Source organism: Nyctibius grandis, chromosome 4 (assembly GCF_013368605.1).
Source record: "Nyctibius grandis isolate bNycGra1 chromosome 4, bNycGra1.pri, whole genome shotgun sequence".
Classification (NCBI taxonomy): Eukaryota; Metazoa; Chordata; class Aves; order Nyctibiiformes; family Nyctibiidae; genus Nyctibius; species Nyctibius grandis.
Window position 1 is genome coordinate 46,600,271 of NC_090661.1, and position 20,242 is coordinate 46,620,512.

At 53.4% G+C, this 20,242-nt stretch overlaps 1 protein-coding gene across 4 annotated transcripts in view; it reads right to left on the reverse strand.

Annotated features, from left to right (window-relative positions):
- Positions 1 to 20,242, reverse strand: part of LTBP2 (latent transforming growth factor beta binding protein 2) — a 75,591-nt gene that overhangs the window by 30,870 nt on the left and 24,479 nt on the right. For all 4 annotated transcript variants that reach the window (XM_068397329.1, XM_068397326.1, XM_068397327.1 and 1 more), the window contains exons 4-8: positions 10,587 to 10,768; positions 9,103 to 9,273; positions 7,291 to 7,491; positions 6,649 to 6,917; positions 4,947 to 5,049 (exon numbers count right to left, since the gene is read on the reverse strand). In XM_068397329.1, coding sequence (XP_068253430.1) covers positions 4,947 to 5,049; positions 6,649 to 6,917; positions 7,291 to 7,491; positions 9,103 to 9,273; positions 10,587 to 10,768 — 926 coding nt within the window. The remainder of the gene's footprint in view (positions 1 to 4,946; positions 5,050 to 6,648; positions 6,918 to 7,290; positions 7,492 to 9,102; positions 9,274 to 10,586; positions 10,769 to 20,242) is intronic.

Genomic DNA, 20,242 nt, shown 5'->3' on the forward strand with positions numbered 1-20,242 from the left:
CCACTGTGTGCTGAGACCATGATGCTGCACATGAATGACGGGCAAAACAAGCACTCTGCAGAACAAAGCAGTCCTGAAAATGCTGTGCTTCCCCAGGTATTGGTCTCTGTGGTACTGCCACAATCTTGCAGGGGTTTCAGCTTCTTTCCCCACCTCCATCCCTTCTTTACTGTCTTGGACAGACTCCCTGTGGCACATGGTGTAGCAGTGGCAGAACCAGCCCCCTCCACAGTCTCCTTCCCATATTTCCAGGGTTTTTTTTCCTTCTATCCTCCCTGATCTGATCACAAGAGCAGACCAGGGGGTTGATTTTCAAGGGGCTTCCTGTGGCTATTTCAATGCCTGCAGGCACAGCGCAGGGGAGTGTGGGGCTTGCGGAGCTGCTCGGCGTTTCTGATGACTACGGCTCCATGGGTGAGCTGCCACCCCTCTCGTGGTGGGAGGTCTGTTTGGGGAGCGCTGCGGACGCCAAACCAGACATCACAAGATCCAACTTTCCAGTGAAATTCAGAATTTTTTCTAGGACAAAAAACTTGAAAAAACATGGGGAGTGGGAATGAAAACAAAAAAATAGCCTTCAAAAACTTGTTTCTTAATGCAGTTAAAACCCATAGGCAGGAGAGGAAGCAGCCCAGGAAGATCTGCAGCGAGCACAACCGGTGGGTGCGCAGCCCAGCCCACGCTCAGGCTGACTGCAGCCTGAAATAAGGGACAGCGGGCAGTGAAAAACCAGGACCTGGAAGATGCAGGTTTACTGCTGCAGCCAGAAAGTCCCCCAAACCCCCACAGAAAGGTGAGAATTGTAGCTCCTGCACAGTAGTGGAGAGGGTGTCCATCACCAGAATGGGCTTCTCCTGGAGTGCTGCTGGTCGCAGAGCTGTGTGGTCTCAGGGACAGGAAGGAGATGGAAGAGGAGGGCTGTGACCCCCTCTGGACAGATCACCTCCCCTTGCCTTCAGAAAAAACTCTCTGCTACCAGTTTCTTTTATCCCCACATGCCTGAGGAGGGCCAAGGCTTCAGGGAAACCAGTGTCCAAATCCATCCCCACCTTGGGGTCTGTGTTGACCTGCAGCTTGGGTCTTGTTGGTTTTAGTTTCCATGGACCATCTCTTGACCTTGTTCCAGCATGTTCTTCTCCACAGACCACAGTATACCCAAAAATAGTATATGGTCTCACAGGTAAGCAGGAGTAGCTCTGCCCAGCAGTGTGACTGCTACTAGCCCCACATCCTGAGCTTGCCACAGGACAGGACATTGCTTCAGTGCAGCTTCCTCCCAGTACTGCTCAAATACCCTGCCGGTCCTTGGGCTTCCTCCCAGCCACGTCCAAGTGTCTCTACATCAGCTGCTTCCTCAGCCTCTGTCTCCCTTTTCCCTCTATCAGTCTTCTCTGAGTTTTACCTTCCAGCTCCGATATCCTCCTACCTCTCTGTTTTAGCCTTTCAGTGTGTACTCCAGCACCTTCTCCAAGTACTAAAGACCCAGGAGGGACATTGGATGTCTCCATCTGATTTATCCTATCTTGCAGTGCAGCACATTTCAGCCAGCCATCTCCAGCTGGAGCTGAAGGGCTGCAGCTGCACTAAAGCATGCAGGTGTCCTGCCACTCTCCAGCGCTCTGCCTCTGGCTCATCTCTTTCTTTCATGGGTTGGGTGACCACCTTTGCCCCAACAGCTCATGGAGCAAGGTCTTGGCTCTCCCCTTTCTCCCAGGGCTGCTTTGACACATCCTGGGGATCCCATCTTCAGCTTTCATTTACATGAGCAACAGCAAACTCCCAGCAACTTCAACTATAGCCTGCTTAAATACCCATCTCTCTGTCTGCTTCTCTGAAGGGGCCTAAAAATATACACCCTCCCAGCGGCAAACCAGACAGCCAAAAGCCTGAGCAGAGCCTAAGGAAACCTCTGAGACTAATGTAACACCCACTACAGAGAGTCCTGGCCAGGTCAACCCCACCTCTACCTTAATTCTGAACTCAGCTTTTCACATAGTCTCCTCAGGATGCAGAAAAAGCGTTCAAGTGCCTTGGCTTTTCTGATGCTGGGCAAAACACAAAAAATAGCGGGGACTGGTCATGGCAGGTTCGCTCAGACAGATGCCTGCCTGAGATTCTTCTTCTTCTCTGATGTCTTTCCGCACACAAACATGTACCAAACATGAAAGCTGCAGTTGACGGAGACATCCGGACGTATCCAGACTCTACTAACAATCAGTGTCTCGGGCAGACAGTCAATCCAAACAAGTTCTCCATTTGTCTAGCTCTTGCCTGGCTGCACTTCTGTACATTTGTAAGTGTTTACACTGAACTAGCTTCTGCCATTTCTGTCTCTGGTTGCTGGAACTAAATTCCCAGTGCTGTCAAGTCTGCTCTGGTGCACGCCTCCCTGGGACACATGAGCGCAAGGAGCAGTTCTCTCTGAAGACCACAGTGCCAAGAAGAAAGCTGGAAACACGCACTGGACATGTTATCTCTGTGCACAAGACACCAGGTCACTGAACTACAGCCCATTGACTTTGAGTGAGCACAACACAGGCCACCTAGGCCAGGAGACAGAAGGGATGCGAGTGTGGAATGTGGTCTACAGGCAGGAACGATGAGGAGCAATGTCTTCACACTGGACAGACATGGACCTGGGAGCCCTGGCAGTTGAGGAACGGGGCAATGAGAGGTCACAGTGCTTGGTGGCTCCGTTAGAGCAGTAAGATCATGGAGAAAGGACTGTTTCCCTGTCTCTGCTCTGGGGTGAGATCTCTCATCTGTGAAGACAGCATGCCAGAGAAAACCATGCCAGCCACCTGGGCTTCTCACTTCACAACAGCCGGGCTCTGCTAGGCTGCCTCCATTGAGTGTCTGCCTTACAGCTCCCTTCACTCACACTGTGGGGTCTCCTGCATGTGGGGCTGGTTATGGGGCAGTCAATCAGAGGTAGCCAAAGGAGGAAGATACTTGCACACAATTAAAGAGGATGAAAATGGCCCCTTCAACTAGCCTGAATTCCTGCCAAAATCAACAAGAGCCATTTGGTCTCCAAGGGGGAACTTTATCCCCCAAAGCCAGAGTGACTGAGAACGGGATTTTCTTGTGGCACAGGAAGTTGGAAGACCCACGGGGGTACATTTTTTATATCCCCATGGAATTAATCTGAAAAAAAAGCCAGACAAGCATCTCAGCAGTGACAACCTCCCTTGAGTTTCAGTTGCTGCTGGGACAGAGAGTATGTGCTGAGCTGTGGAAGTGGGACCTGCTGGCAGCCAGGAGGCATTTCTTAAGTGCATTTGCTCTACTGGCTGGCTGACTGCAAGGAGCACTCTGGGGTATTTCGTGCCTGTTTTTATGTCTTGGAAGCCTGTGATTAGAGACACGTTTTGAAGCCTGAAGATCTAAGTCCAGCAGAGCAATCACTGCTGCAGCTCTGGCTGCTGAGTGATACCTAGCATCCTGGCATGCAGAAAGAGAAACGAGGTGCAGAGATTTTGCAGCCCTCTGAAGCCTAACCAAAGTGTTAAGCAACTCCCCCTGCTTCCTAATGGGGGGATCACAGAGATACAGGGCGAGTAATGGGGTGACTGCTGTGAGATGGGGAGGAGAAAGCTGTGACTGGAGATGTGAAGGTGGGGGATGAAGAAGAGGGGGCTGAGACCCATATGGAGCATTTCCTTGTTTGTGCTGAACCTGGAGATCCTGTGGTCACCCTCATACACATGTGCCCAAGGCTCCCTTGGGGTTGGCACATGGATGAGGGCAGGCAAGCAGCAGCGTGGCCTGAGGCCACAGCAGAGCCGTGCAGAGCGGGAAGATGACAGCAATCAGAGCTCCCCAGATCTGCGCTGGCTTCCAGGATGCTGACAACCTCGTCTGTGATTGTGAGGAATTTGGCTCCAGCCGGCCTTGCCCCTGGCCGAGGAGGAACTGAATCGAGGGAGGACAACAAGACACAAACAGCTCTTGGGAGCGTGCATGCAAGAGAGCGGGACAGCCTCTGAGCAGAGCTAGAAGGCACCACCACCACACTTCCTTGCACAAAACCTGCCACCTTGGACACCTCCACTCTCCTCAGGGGTCAAAGTCTCCTGGACCATGGAGTCTGTTTACTTCAGTCCTTCGATCCAGTGAAGGCATGTGAATGAGCAGCCAGGCAGTAATGAAAGGGGGCAGGCAGGCAGGGGAGAGGTGAGCAGCTCCCTGCCCGTGTTGCACTGGACACGTGCACCTTGCCCTGCAGTGGACCTGGTCAGCACCGGCTGCCCGTGGGGCTGCCTCCCGCCAGCCAGGAGCCCTTCAGCACAGCCTCTCCACTGGTGCATGGGATGGGGACTGCGGCGCAAGGGGCCATGCCTGTCACGGAGCACCCCGAGTGAAGCAGCCGAGGAATCCCCGTCTCCCGCTGGATCAGCCCATCCGGCTCCCGAGCGCAGCAGAAACAGGGCTGGACGCCTGTGCCCCTGGAACAGACCCCAGGTGCACTCCTGCCAATTGTTTGATGTAGTGTTATTTCCAGAGGCCCTGCCAAGCCCGTGTCGGGCCCAGAGCAAGCCCGTAACTCTATAGGGCCGAGTCTGCAGCCTCCTCCATCGATCTAGGACTGCACCTCCTAAAATCACAGCCGCTCTTTTCCTGTTTCTCCCTCCAAGCAGGGCTGGCACGGCAGGAACCACTGGCTGCACCAGGGTTTCCCAGGGGCAGTTTGGGGAGAAAGCGCTGAGCCTGGGGCCAGCACCCAAACCAGAGCACTCCTCGAGGCAGCAGCGGAGCAGGCAGGGCTCCGTGTGCCACCCTGGACACACTGCCCATCCCCAAGGGCCTTGGGCAAAGGAGTCACATGGCAGGGGACCCATGGCTCTGCTCCATGCCTCCTCGGCCGTGCAAGGCAGCCTGGTCATTTTTGCTTGCCAGGGGTGTGGGCTGTACCTCGCACTGTCCCCGGCGGCGGCAGCACTCACCTGGCCGGGGCGGGCAGGCCAGGCACCGGTCTGCACCCCAGAAGAGCCCCACGCTGCCACAGCAGTCCTCCAGCTTGGTCAGCCCTGGCAGGGGGTTGGTGCACTGTGGAGAGAGGACCAGAGGATCAGGCTTCTGGGGACAGGGAGGGGACACACACTCCTCCGCTCCAGCTGGCTGGCGCAGCGGTGCCAGAGCCAGCACAGGGGACGACGGTTTGGGGTCAGAGGCTGGCACGGCCCTCCTGGCACAGCTCCCCACTGGGACGCAGCGGGACCAGGGACGTGGTTTAAGACAGTAAACAGTTGTGCAGACAGGAAAACATAAGACTCCCTCGACTGCACCCCTCGGAGGGGAAGGGGACATCAAACGGAGCAGGAGAAGAACCAGAGATGATATCACCGGGCAAAGCCCTGGGATCAGCCCCGTGCCTGGCTGACTAGCCAGCAAAATGGGTGCACCACTCCAGCCCGGCGCGGAGCTTGTGGTCAGGCACTTCCCTCTGCTTAATGAGTCTCTCTTTCCCGCCCAGCTCACCCCCCCGGCAAGGCCCTCTGGATTACAGGCTTCCCCATTAGAGCGGAGCCGCCGTGGCCCACAGGCTGGAGCTGGCCCCCGTCCAGGCACGCGTGGCCGCTTGCCCAGTGCTCGCATACCGACCGGCTCGGCTGCGGCTGAGCGGGGAGAGGCGAGTGCTCCCCAACGGGCTTCTTGCCCATTCCCGGGCACAGCATCACCCCAGCTCGGCGAGGTGCGAGCACAGCAAGGGTACCCCCCGCTGCCCCCTCGCCCCCCCAGAGCGTCTCCCACAGCCTTTCTGGGCATCCATGAGCATCTCCGTGCATCATCATTTGCTCCCAGGTGCGGAGAGCTGCCGTCTCCCCACGGAGGAGAGGGGCTTTTCCAGCCCCAGGGCCTGATCTCATTTATTTTTGCACTAGGGAATGGCTGAGGATGCATCCCGCGAGGAATGGCTTGGACAGGAGTGACTGAAGGATGGGATGGGAACTGGGAACAGCCCCCAAGAAAGGGCTGGGGAGCAGCGGGGAGGGGGCCGAGTCCCAGGCTGCCCAGCCGTGGAGTCTCGCTGAGCGTGAGCTGCTCCGGGGGAGCTCACAGGTGTTCCTGTGGGTGCCAAAAACCTCCGATGCTTTTCCAGTGACGCAAGAGAAACATATGGGGAAAGACAAAATAAGAAATTACGATGACTGTGGGACAGGGGTGGGAAAGCCCCTCACGTGCATTTGCTTCCCAAGCCCCGACTGAGCTGCCCAGGAAGGCATCGTTCCATGGAAATCAGACTTTCATTTATCGTCTGAGAGGGAAAGGAATTTTCCTATGTTTTATACGTTTCCTACAATAATCGCAGAGCGTGGCTGTAAATGTTGCTATAAATAGGGCACCCTTTTTAAATGAGACTGTGTGTGAAAGCCATCAAGTCTGGGCTGCACTGCCCCAAGGCACAGCCTGGTCAGGGCAAGGCAGCGAGGTCTCCCTGTTGGGCCAAAACAAGGAACTTTCTTCCCAATTATTTACACATTGCTGCCTGTGCCCATGGTACCTGGGTGATGCCCACGCTGATCCTGAGGAGCTTCACACAATGAAAGGCCACCCTCCCTGCCCCATAAGCCAATGCACCCATACCCCAGAACAAGAAACGTATCCCCACACACAGGCTCCAACACTTGATGGGTGACCCCTTACCTGCCCATGGAGAGCCTCCCGAAAGCACCTCCCCAGCAGCCCTGGGGCTCTCTGCTGCTGCTGGCCGCTCTCGGTGGCAATGCTGTTGCCGTTCCCGTGGGCATAGGTGTACCAGGGCACGGCAGCCAGTTGAGGCACCAGGACCGCCTCCACGCTGTTCTCCTCCGACACCTCTGTGTCACCCCGCACTCTGGCCACCTGATGAATCTGCACAGTGGCTTCTGGAGGGTGGTTAATGTGGACGTTCACCAGAGAAGGGTTTAGGGAAGCTGGAAGATGAGTATATACCACAGTTGTGACAATCTGGCAACAATTTGGCACCCAAAGAGCATCTAGTCATCAACAAAGTCACAAGGCAGGAGAGGTAGACTGACCCCACCAAGAAAACTAGAGGAAGATTGCATCTAAGAGAAAATACTTCGCTGTCCCAAAACCTGGACAAACCTACCAAAAACTTTCCCCGGCACCTTGAGCCCTTCAGAAACTAAGGGAACCACTTTTCTAACACCCTGGCCTGAAAAGGCAAGCATAAGGAGGTAGTGGCCTCCTCGGGCCTGTTAATGAAGATCTGAGGAGCACCCAAGTAGGAGGACTCAGAAGTATGAGGGAAATGCAGGGTCTGGAGCACCCGGCCATGCTCACCCAGCTGGTTGGACAAGGGCAGAGTGTAGGTGGAGTGTTTCATCGAGCTGCCAGCCTGGGTCTTTGGGGCTCTCCCTCCTTGCTTCTTTTCCAGAGAGGGAGCTGGCAGGTGGCAAAACTTCCCCGTGGAGTTGGAGGGGCACCAGCACTCGTCCCGGCCCACGCAGCGCCCTCCGTTCAGGCAGGGGATCTGGCAGAAGTCTGCAAGGCAAAGAGAGGTCTGCTTAGCAGAGAAACTGAGCCACTGCCTCTAGCCAAGGGGTGGCTGGGGGAGGCCAGGCAGCTGGATCTGGGCCAGCACTAGCCCTGTGGTGCCAGAGGAGCAGACGCAGCACTGGGCTGGGGTCAGAATTCGCAGCCTGAAGGCAGCCCAGGGTCCCTGATGTGCACCACCATCCAGGAGGCAGCAGGTGGAGAAGCCGGGGTCCTCCCTGAGCTCTGCTCAGGGTGGGAGTCATGGGTTGAAGATGATGAGCCCTCCCTTGGGCTCTGGGGCCATGGCCAGCCTGGGGCACCCACGCCCTGTGGGGCAACCCCCCCAGCACCAAGGTGGTGTTGCTGGCACAGCAGGATCCCTCAGAGTGGGGCAGGAGCTACGGCAGCCACATGTGGCCGAGTCAGCACAATTCCTTCTCTTCTGCATCGCCCCCTCCCTACTTGGCAGGGCTCTGGCAGGGAGCTCAGTGGGGATGGAAGAGGTAGAAGGAGAGAACAGGCAGAGAGCCATGTCCTCGGAGCCTGTCTCCCGGCCAGCCCTGGTCCTGCCAGCAGCTCAAGTGGGAGAAGCTTGGAGTGGGACAAAAGAATAAGGAGCAATTTGTCTGCACAGGCTCAGAAAAAGCATCCACAGATGAAACTGAAGTCATGTGTTTTCTGGCCTCATCAGATGCTTGGAGCAACCCAGAGCATCTCTCAGTGTGAGCAATACTTGGGCAAGGCACGGGATTTCCTGACAGATCATCCTGACTCATTTCAGCGTGACATGAGACGCTGCTGCTGCACGTCCCAGGAGGGCTTGTAAGGTTCATCCCAGGGGATGAGCTCCCACCCTGCTCCGAGTTCATTTGCTCAACCCCAGCAACCAGTTTTGGGGGAAGAAGACACATCTTTGGACTGGGATCTAGGAAGAAATTCCCATGAACCCTGTATCAGCTGGTATCCACAGCAGCCAGACTTTGCATTCTCTCAGTGTTAGAAGAACTTCAGAGTCACAGAGGCTTTCAGAGGACAAGTCCCACCAGGCCCTGTGGGTTGCTTCCACTAACTGGCTCCAAGAGGATGTGCCCAACCCACAGCTGGGTATCCCAGTGACCTGACAAGCAATCCCAGAAGCTCTGAAAAGTGAGCACAGATTTCAGCAGCCCTGTTTTTAGGAACAGCTTGCAACTTGCAGCCAGCTCTCCTGGCTGCCACGTGAGTGAAAGGAGAGAACAGGAGGAAATTAGGTGATGAAAGTCAGCCCCAAGACTAGATGCCAATGAAAGCAGTGAGCTGGCTCGGAGAGGAGGGGGTGGTGAGGCTTGGCTGCAGGCCTGACTCAAACACATGCGTCCCCCCTACCTGGGGTGAGATGGAAACAGAAGTTGCTTGCCCAGGAAAGAGCAATGAGGCAAGGTCTGTCTTCCTCCCCCAGAGACAGAGACAGAGTAAGTCCCACAGACCCCAGGAGACAAATTCCAAGGCACCGGGAAAGGCCATCTCCTTCCATCCGTATAGCAGCCCAAGCCCTCAGTCTGTAGAGGCAGGAAAAGCAGAAGGAGGAGAGTGGGGGAGCAAGCAAGAAGATGGGCCTGGAGGCCTTGGGGTGCTCACAGATGCGGAAGCCAGACTTGGGGTCGTGGTTGTGCCCCCCTTGGCTATAGAGAGTGGTGGTGTCTCCTTTTTCGCAGCTGTTGTAGCAGCGCCCGCTCCGGCATGTCTGTTTGCAGATGGTGGGTGTGAAGACGATTTTTATCTTCCTAATCTTCTCTGTCAGGTTGGCCCCTATGAAAGAAAAGGACAGTGCTAAGTGGAAACATCATCTCCAGGCCAGGGTGCTGGTAATCTGCAGCTCAAGCTCCAAAGCATTCCCAGAGCAAAGAGAGGTCTGTGTCTCTCCCCGGGGCAGTGTCTCTCCTTGCCCCTCGCTCACTCCAGGCTGTCCTCTGCTCCAGCATCAGTAAGGTTTGTCAACACATGACAAATGGTCAGCAGCATGCTCTGCCTGCCCAGTTGTAGTGGCATAACTCCCTGCGAAGGGACACACATGCACTAACTCCAGTATAAAGAGTGTTTTTCTGCTTTAGACAATATTCCTTCTCAAGCCATGTCAGTAGCCAGGAGACTGGCTGCCCTTAAACCTCTGGAAGGCTCCCCACACGAATAGCCACACTGGTAACCATCAAAGAGAGCATCAGGGCTTCAGAAAACCAATGTCTCCCTGTAAGCATCCCCTGACCTTCTGCGGTTACCTGCAGTTCCCTCCTGGTCCCTCACCCTCCTCACATTAGATATGGGGGGAAATGGCACTCAGAGCTCTTGGGGGCTTGCGGAAAATGGACAACAGGCAGAACTATTGTGTAACCATGAACCAGCTGGCTCGACACCATAGCCCTCCATCCCTGCCCAGTGAGACAGCTGTTTCTGTGGGTGCCCCCCTTGGTGTGCTCACCCCTGACTCTCCCCATTTCAATCCTCACTTTCAGATTACAGCTTCAGTCAGGCTCACGGCCCTACTCATAAGGGCTGAGATGCCACATGGTGCCTCCCTGGGGAAGCACAGCTTCAGGGGGAGCCAAGCTGCAGAAGACAACTTGCATCTGTCCTAGCTGAGGAGCTGCTGAGGCTCTGCCTCAGCAACCGCACATCCCAGCAGCCTGGCCTGATCCTTGCTCATGTGAGAAGGCACCAAGGGGGCAGCCAAAGGGAAGAAGTAGATGCTGGTTGCACAATCTGACCTTGAGGGCTACTTAGACTGAGGAGGAAGTGGGGAGACACCATTCCTATAGACTGAGGCAATCCCCCTTCAGGGCAGCAGCACTGGGGTGATGTTCAACACTTCTGGGAGCCATCCGTCACAGCCCCCTGGCTCCGCTCCCCTGCCATCAGCATTTTGCTCCCCTGATCTGTCCTCCTTCGGTAGGGTCTCTTTCTTCACCAACTCCAGCAATGCCCATGCTGACCTTCCCATTCCATCCTACTCAGAGGCACAGTCCTGGGAGTCCAGGGTTTCTTGGGGATCCCCAGTCACACCGTTGCCCTTCGCCAGAACACCCCAACAAGAAACCCCAAAAGAGTGACAGCCCTGGAGGCCTTACCCCTTGCAGACAAGGTGTGCTCCTGGGAAACCATGTGTGGCCCAGAGCTGCTCTGCTCATGTCCGTTCCCATTGGGAAGTGCGTTAGAGGTGAGTTGGCCATTGCTGGCTGGGTAGCGCCGGACAGTCCGTGACGGCCCTATGTGCTGGGGGGAGACAGGAGAGCCAATTCTGCTCTGAGTCCTGTGGAAGAGATAAAAATGAACCGATACTCCTCAGGATAACTGCGCTGACCCACAGTGCCTGTCCACCAGGAAGCCCTGTGCCGAGCTGCCTGCGCCACCATCTGGACACAGAGCTCTGCCTACCTGAGCAGGGTCCCACTCCTCACCTGCTTTCAGTCATCACGATGGCACCATTTCACTCTAAGGACTGTGCTTCATGCCCTGAGCCTGGCAGGGCACAGTGCTCACCAAGATACCTGCCCTGTACTGTCACGTCAGGCTGCCCCACCACAGGGACACCCCGGCTGCCTTGCAGCACCTCTGTCTGCCCATCGCATTCACGGGCTGCTCCTTACCCCACCACATCCCTCCCTCAGCAAACACAAGCAGCTCCAAATCAGTTGGTTCTTATGGTGGGAGCTTTCTCAGGACCTGCCTTTCCAGCCCCAAACAAGCACTGAAAAAACAGCAAGGCAGTCAGAAGAGAAGCCAGGCCAAGCAAATAAACAAAACTTGGCCCACGAGAGTCACAAACAGGAGAAAATGACCAAGAACTCACTCCTGTAAATGCAGTTACAACTTTCTGCAGTAATTGCATTTATGGCTTTTGGTGTTTTCTGGGCACTAAGCATGCAGAAGCCATCCAGCTCACAAGGTCACACTTCTTACACTCTGTGATAAAGCCATGTAGACCACTAGGCAAAGCTCTTTGCATTAAACCGACAGAACAGCACATCTTGCTCTACTGCACTTGCCCCCATTCCTTTTTACTGACTAGCAGCACTAAGCTTCCAAGAGGGTGCTCTGTGCTTACCAGCACACCTCCCTCACTCTTGGCTGCACCATCTGCAAGGAAAAAAGCTTTAGTACACCAGGGGCCAAAACAGGTTGGCTGCCCATATGCCCCTTGCGTTTCTTTGAAAGTCCATGACTTGGATTCCTCTGCAACCAAACTTAAGCACCAACCAGTCTTCTGCATACCCTGTCCAACACCTCCATCTCTGACTGAATGGCTGGGGCAAACTACCTCTGTCCCAGCAAAGTGCCCAGAGGTCCATCCCACTTTATGGTTGTCACCATTTTTCCTGTCACAGTTGGCACAGGGGAGGTGTTTCTAAACCCAACAGGACTGGATGATCCAACAAGAGTTGGCTGACAGCAGCTCTGGCTCGCTGACATTCCTGGCTTGGATGGCTTAGAATGAGGGTAAGATTTGGAGAGATGGAAAGGGAGCTAATACTGTGCTGGTATTCAAACAGGTCAAGCGCGATACACAAGGTGACTGTCAGCCAGTGAGCCCAAAATCAGCCCTGAACAGCAGAATGGAAAATATGATGAACAGGTCAATTAACTGGGAACTAAAGGAAAGGAATATGGAAGTGAGGTCAAGTCAATGGCATCTATGGAGAACTGGTCAAAGGAGTCCATTTTCATCATTCGCTAGAATTGCATACATGCACACCTACAGGCTGAGACCCTGTGCTATTCCGATAAAAAAATAAACAGGGCAGTATGATGTCAATCAGGCACATGTGAAATGAATAACAAACTGGCTGTGTGACAGAACACAAGAAGCAGTTGTCACTGGGGAAGGAATTAGATGGGTTCCAGGGTGATCAGTACAAGGCCTGGCACGATTCAAGGATTTCATCTGGAAATAAATATTTTTATTTCGAAATAAACATACGATCAACATTGATAATGTGTGCTGCTGACACAAAAATTTGCAATGTGGTGTATCGTGATGAGAACAGAGCAATCATACAGAGCAGTTTGGATCACTGTGGAGGGTAAATCCATCCAAGCAATATGGGATTTTAATGGAGCCAAATACAGAATTACACTTCTAGGAAGAAGGAATGCAGGCAGCAGCTGCAGATAGAAGGAGACGATCCTGGAAACCAGCAACTCTGAAAACATTTCGGGGTAATGACAAGCAATTAAATACGAACTGTCAGTTCAATGACCTGACAGGGCAGTGAAACATTGCGGGAACAGGGAGGTACTTTTGCCTCCCTACACATCCTCATCACAGCAGGGAGTATATATGCTAAAATATCACATCTAGTTCTGATGTGAAATATGTCACATCTTCTAAGGGATGTTGAAAAACTGGAGAGGACACAAGAAAAAATATGACAAAAGTAATTTGAGGGCTGGTGAATATACCTTCCTGTAAGAATCCTAAAGTGTTCAATCTCTTCAATTTAGCAAAAAGAAGATGAAGAGGTGCTCTGATTACAGGGCACAGGCTTCTCCACAGGAACAAAACGCCAGGTGTAAACAGCCTTGTAATCTAACCAAGAAAGGCAAACTGTGAAACAACAGCTGCAAACCGAGGCCAAATGATTCCCTACTAGAAATCATGCCCATGCACAGCAGTATAGCTGTTTTCCTTCTGCAAACAACACCCCAGTAGTGGATTCCCCAATTCCTGATACCATTGCTTCAGGAGAAGAAAGTGTGCTGCTGGGAGATAAGCTATGACTGGAACAGTGGAAATATAACTAAAGATGCATAATTTGTGCTGTCCTGGAGGTTAGTTTAGATTATCTATTGATCTACTGATAGTTTCTGGCCGTGAGCTGTAGGAATCCAAGAATGAACAGTTATATCCCAGAGACAGAAGTCCCCAGTCCAGATACTCATTACCTAGTTGTTTCTAATGCAGGACAACCTTGAAAATGAGTGGCTGAGCTGCTGGGAGGCAGCATGAACAGGAGTCCTGAGAAGAAGCGGCGGAGGTAATCCATGCTGCTGGGCAGACACCCAGCTTTGCAGGCTGAAGGTTCATACACTGTTTGGAGTGGAGTCTGGCTACAGGTCATTCAGGGATGGAGACAGAGCAAGTGGGATTGGTCAAACAGCACAGATTGATAACAAGATTATTACCCACTGATAAAAATATTTGTTGTCTTGTTAAAATCAAGAGCTAAACTGAGATGAGGACAGCAAACAGTGCTTGTTTTTCAGTAACAGCAAGGCTAACCAGAATAATTGCAAAGAAGTGAACTTTATTTCAGTCCTACCTCAGCCCCTACCAGCCTCTTTCAGCAGCTCTCCTGAGATTCTGCAGAGTACCACCTACCCCTGATGGCCATGGGGGGCCGGGCATGACCCACCCACACATTTCTGAGCTACTAATCCAACTCTGCTGCCAGCGAAGGGGCTTCTGGTGCCTGTTACCTACTGCCTCGTTATCTGGTGTGCTACTGCTGGTTTTGTTAGTGATAAGGGAAGAGCTGTATGGAGCTCTAGGGACACTAGATGAGAGCTACCAAGCCCTGGAAGATCAGGCACATTTGTTCTCTGATCTCTGGTGAGAGACCCCAAGCATAGTCCTATGGGTGAACGTGGCTGGGGTTCCTAGGTCTTTTACTGCATAGATGGAAGCACCCCAAGGAAAAGAGGTGAGTTCCCCAGGCCAGCAACGCTTACTGTCCTAGTGCTGGTCACTTGAGGGCAACTTCAGCTCTGAGTTTTGAGGAGTTGCTGGGTGAAGGCGACCAGTGGCACAAGACAGGGGAATATCAGCTCTTGTGCTTGAAAATACTCACATCATGTCTATCCTTGAGGAAGGGAGCATGCTACGTGCAAGTAGCAGGGCTTGGCTGGGCGCTACCCATTGCAGGCCTGAAGGAATTCCACCCCTTGGCCTTACGGACAACTCCTGTCATTCCCAGGATCATCAGATTTAAAAAAAAAAACAAACAAACACAAAAAACCCCAACATATGAAGGGCTTTAAATAAAATAATCATTTCAGTTACAAAGAAAAGTGGATTATATGCGCTTACTGCGAGGGACAGTGCCAACTTCACAAATGAAAAATGGAGGAGGAACATTACTCCATGGCTTGCAACACTTGAGGAAAAGCCATCCTACTGGGATCCTGTTGGCAAAGCATTCCAGTGTGTGTCGCAGCGCAGGGAGGGAGATTTGCTTTGAATTAATTTGTTTATTTGGTTCTATTCTAGGCAGATGAGCTCTGGGATTTGTAGACTGAGTTGAGTAACACCATCCTACCCCGGGCCACAGAAATCAATGGCAAAGGGCGTCTTTCCATCTCAGTTTGTCAGTCCCAGTCCATCCCCAAGTCATGCCAAGCGGCTGGCTCATGGTCAGGGAATACAAAACAGAGCTCCTCTCCTCCAAATCTTCAGTCAGTCCACACTGGGCAGATGGGGACTGGCTTGCTTGAAGGGTCTCAGGGAATGGACCTGAGCTCACCATATCAGTACAGACCTGGCCAGAAGGCATCAGCAACCCCTGACCATCTGGTGGATTTTAATATATATGGCCAGAGCTTGTCCATTTCCCAGGGATCTGCATTGCCATAAGTTCTCTCCCTGTTGTGGCTGTCCTAAGGGTAAGAGTGAGGATGGAAAACAGATGGGGCAGCTCCAGATCAGCAGAGTGGGCAGCTTGTGCTATCACTTTCCATGCCTCCACTGGCTCAGGGAAGTGGCATTGAAGAGGCAGAGGAGGTTGAGACCTCAAGGACTATGTTCCAGGACACTTAAAGTCCAAGGGCTTCACCTTCATTCAGTCTCACAGCCTCTCTCCGTGCGGTATTATTACTCAGTTCCACTCTTCCAGCCAGGCACATGGCCAGCACAGATCCCTGCAAAGAGGCAGTGGTCTCTTCCTTTATAGGCGACCTCCTGCCAAGCAGCTGGTTTCCCTGCTCTTCATCCATCAGAGCTGCTGACAGCTTTCTCTGTGTCAGGCACAGCCTGTGGGGCAGAAACAGCATGCAGACCCCTAGGACACCTCTCCTTCTGGGATGCCCTGGGGTGCCCATCTCTGTGGTGTCTGGCTAACAGCAGCAGTGGTCCAGGGGAAACACAGGTCAAGGAGGGAAGGTAGAGGGAGCAGCGTTCTCCTTCCAGGAGCATGGATGTGTGTGCTCCTGTTGATCTCTACCAGGCTGACAGCTGAAAGGTCAATGGCTGAGAGACCTCCATCACCAGCACATGGGAAGTTTCACTCCTACAGGTATTAGGCGCTAACCAAAATTAAAAGAGATTGAGGATGGGAGGGCGTTGTGCAGACAGAGTGAGCTGCATCTACAACAGTCCAAAACTACCCAACAAGTACTTGTAGCTGCCCTCTTCTGAGGTGCAGGTCTAGGACCTGGACTCCCCATAAGCCCCTGAGGACACATGGCAGAAGTCAGGAGAACCAAGGGAGACCTGGTCCCTTACGTTCTGGTGCTACACATCCCTGCAGGATCCAAATGACACCTGTATGACATCCAGTAAGGGAACTGCACACCTACCACTGCACCTTTGTCTGTGTATAAATGCTTTTAAATAGGTTTTGTTACCAGTTACACTCTGCTCTATATTTACGTTAGAGACAGCAGGCTAGAGAAGGTACAAAAATGTTGTATTCCCCGGATACAATGGCTCTCCTGCCCAGTCCCAGATGAACCTGCAAGGTGCCTGCTCCCTGCCCAGAGGAGGTGAGTGGTATCTCTCACCCCACTGAAGACTGAGCTGGCAGACTGCCGGCAACCACATAGATGAACATGAGGACTGCTGTGTTCTGAATCAACCACAGGTTTTTTTAAAAGCCTGCAATTTCAAGACGAGGTACACAGAATCACAATAACCAAGTCTAAATCACTGAGACAACGGGGTCCAGAAAACAATACTGTGTTTCTAACCCACTGTATGTAGAAAGCATTTTTAAAATCTCTGATCATTTTTGATGATCGTGGTTCTCTGGGTAAGCAAAAGCCACAGGAAATCCAGGTTGGTATACAGCTGTGGCTTCTTGTAGCAACCTAAGGCCAGGCATCCTCCTTGGGGCTGCAGGCAAAGGTGGCAAACTCTTCAAAGCACTTCCCTCTCCCCAGCAGCAACACCTCAGTCTTTCCTGGATTTAGCTTCTATCAGCCACTATTCATCCAACTGCTGACTTTGGCCAGATCACTAGTGAGCTGAGAAATGGTGTTTTTTGTGTTTGCGTAAAGGAAATGCAGAGCCAAGTGCCACAGGAGTATTACAGGTTTTTCATCCAGCCTGCCTCGCCCTCTCCCCAGACAAAGCCCGACTGACCATAGTAGGGTGGATGGCCCAAGGCACTGTGAAGAGAGTGAATCCTGGACAGTGTGGTCAGCAGGGAGGAGTGCTAACCCCAGACAAGCATCCTTGGCCAGATGAGGACCGGAAAGTCACTCTTCCAGCTGGAAACAAATCTGCACCCTGCTGAGCATCAGGGAGAGATGATAGAGACCATAGAGCGCAATTCCCAGGAGGGCAATAACAGAGTGGGACAGTGCTGGCCAAAACAAAACTGAAGATAAGAGACCCTCATCAAGCAACCGTCATCCCAGAGTCCAAGCTCAACCAGCTCCATCTCTCCAGCTACAACCAACCTGCTGCATGGGACGTGACTGCTGCCTCCAGCTACCTGGAAAGACAGCGTGCTGCCCACAGGGCTGGGAGCAGGGTCCCATGGAGGGGAGCTGCTGCAGCACTGGTAAGTCCATCCCAGATCCTCCAGCCCCCAGCCTGCATGCACGCCTCCAAGGAGAGAAGGCTCTGCCAGGATGGGGGCTGAGTCATGCTCAGCCCCTGATAACCTGCCAGGACAACAGGCGGGTTCTCTCCTGGTTTTTAAACGCTGAACAATATACTCGGTGTCTGTCTTGTCTGTCTGCCTGTCCCTTTGGCTAGATGCCCTCCCTGCTTGGGGCCACAGGGACCAAAATCAGTGATTCACTTCCCCCTTTGTAATGCTCGGCAGTTGCTGATTTTCCACTAAAGCATCGCAGAAGAATGGGCAGCCTCAACACCAGCGACTGTGTCTACAGGGGGAGAGAGAAGCAGCCAGCCTTGGAAAGCAGCAAATTGACCGCAGACCAGAAACTTCCCCTTTCTTGGACTCCAAACAGGTTCCTCAGCAGGCAGACGGGATTCATGGCTCAGGCTCCAAGCCCCGGAGCACAGGGGAGGCATTGCTTAGAGAGCGCTCAAGTTTATTATCAATTAGCTCACAAACATGCTGACAAGGAAGACAGCTCTGTTAGGACTCAGTGAGGAGGGGGGAAACCACACCATACAAGGCACCTGACTTCAAGCCCACCCACATTATGTCCATAAATCCTGGCTCAGTTTATTATCCCCACAAGCAGCAGAGAGAGCTCTGAAACCTGCCTGCTTCAGGCTTCCCACTGTCCCTCCTGCGACTGCCTTCAGTCCTGGTACCCTCCGTGAAAGTGAGAGGGACACTGAAGTCCCCTGCTCCCCAGGGTTTGATGGAAGGCAAGGGAAGTTCTCCTGGCCAGGAGAAGCAGCCACCAGGTCTCCCCCAGGCAGGAGACCTTCCCGGCTGAGCCAAGCAGGACCTGTGTACCATGAAGGCCACAGGAATGACCATCCAGGTGCCTTCGTGCCTGATTCACAGTCACCTGCAGCCAGATCTCATGCCAGATGGCACACCAGACACAGGAACCTGGACTGTCATGGGGACTTCAAGATGAGTGGCAACCCTATTGCTTACCACAACAGATCTCAGCTGCCAAGGTTTCCCCTCACATGTTCACCTGCCACCTCGTAGCGCCAGAAGCATAGCTCACACACAGTCAGGTCATTGGGCAAGCAGGAAGGGAGTCATCCAAATCCTCCCTCCCCTGCGAGACCTCGAGAGCTCCTGTGGACAGAGGTGCCACTGACAACACCCTTTGCCTTGGGCACAAAGAGCACTGCCAAAGTGGAGCTCTACCGGCAGGAACAAGGGTCAGGCTCCCTGCCCCACACACACGCTCAATGCTGCTAGCACATGCCCACGAGTCATGTGAGTCCAGCACCCAGATGACACCACTATCCCTCACCACGGCCAGAAAGGGGCTATCACAGAGACCACATGGCTCTCGTTTTGGGCTCTCTCCTGTGCCATCTTGCAGTGGTAACTGCAGATCCCTGCTCCACTTGACATATGCACCAGTGGCTGGCCGAGATTCCTCTGGATCTCTCACTACAAACCTCAGCAACAGACATGCAAGTCCATGGGACAGCAAAGGCACCAGGTGTCTGCCCCATGTCACCAAGCTCAGTCCCTCTACCACCACCACCCTGGCATCTTCCTTCCTCTGGCTCCCAAAGCAGTGCCGGTGCTGTAGGGCCACCTGAGCTGGCTCCCAGCCTGCCGTGTAGTGCATGAGAACAAAGAGGGAGAAGGAGATGAGCTGTGAATACTGTTTTTATCTGCTCAGGAGTTGCCAGACACTGCATAAGTGAACCTCTATAAGCACATAGACAGTGAACAGGTTCTCTTTAACCAGCCTCTGGGGGTCTAATTTGCTCCTTAGCCAAAGTGGCTGCTCACACATCTCTGCACAGCTCTCTGCTGATATTAAATGCCCTTCCCTTGCCACACATGCCACCTGCCACTCTGCGAGTGCTCTTCTTTGCTCTCGTGTATTCAGGAGCGAGCAACTGACTCCCTGGAAGGAGTCCAGCTTTCCAAGCATGGGAACAGCACTTGCCTGGCCCAGTGAGGCTGTAGAAACATGCCCTGTGCAAGGGCATGGCACCGGGCTGTCACCAGGAGCCACAGATCATGCTCCTGGTTGGTTCCATCAGACCTTAGTGCTGACCCATAAAGTGGCCAGAATCATGACTTCCAAATGCCAAGCATGATGAAGAGCTGTTTGCAGTCTGCTTGTCTACAGAGCTGAAGTGTGGGCTAATGCCTCCCAGAAAAATCAAAATGCAGCCTGCAACCACTCTGAGCTTCAATTGGAGCCAGCAGAGGAACCAGGCCAGGCTACTCCATTACATATGCCACATCTGGGCCAAATCTTGCACACTCTGTAGACTAAAACATGGATTTAGAAGGAGAGGGAGGCCAGGCAGGCTACCACCCCTCTGGCAGAGCCGCTCAGGCTGGCCTGCGGCATGTGCGGTGAGTGCCAGGCGAGATGGGTGGCTGTGCAGCCCTCCTCTCCCCAGCTCAGCCGCATGCTCCTTTGGGCTGAACTGGTAAGAAAGCTGCTCCAGTTGGCTCCCCTGCCTGCATGCAGGGGCTGGTGTTCAGCAGCACGATCAACAGGCATGGCACTGCTGCCAGACACAGTCACACAGCCGCTCTCACGCCTTGGTGAGAAGAGGCCCATCCAGAAGTGTCCTGACAGCTGCCGTCACATGAAGGTCTCCATCAGCACCACCATCTTACTGCAGACATCACCCCACAGCCACAGCTTTTGCACTATCACAAAACCAGGCGTAAGATGTTGGCACAGCTGGAGAGCTGGGTTGTCTGCCGTACAATGCGACCAGCCCACAGAGGGTTCAGTCGCCACCACCAGCCACAGCAATGTCTCCACTGCCACTCTCCTCCCTCCGTGTCCACAGTAAAGTGAGAAGCAGGGTCCTGTATTTAGGGCAGAGGCATGCAAGAGGAGAGGACAACATATCAGCCTGCCCTTGTGCCCAGAAGCACACCAAGATCTCCAGCCCAAAGGGCCCTCTGTCTCCACAAGA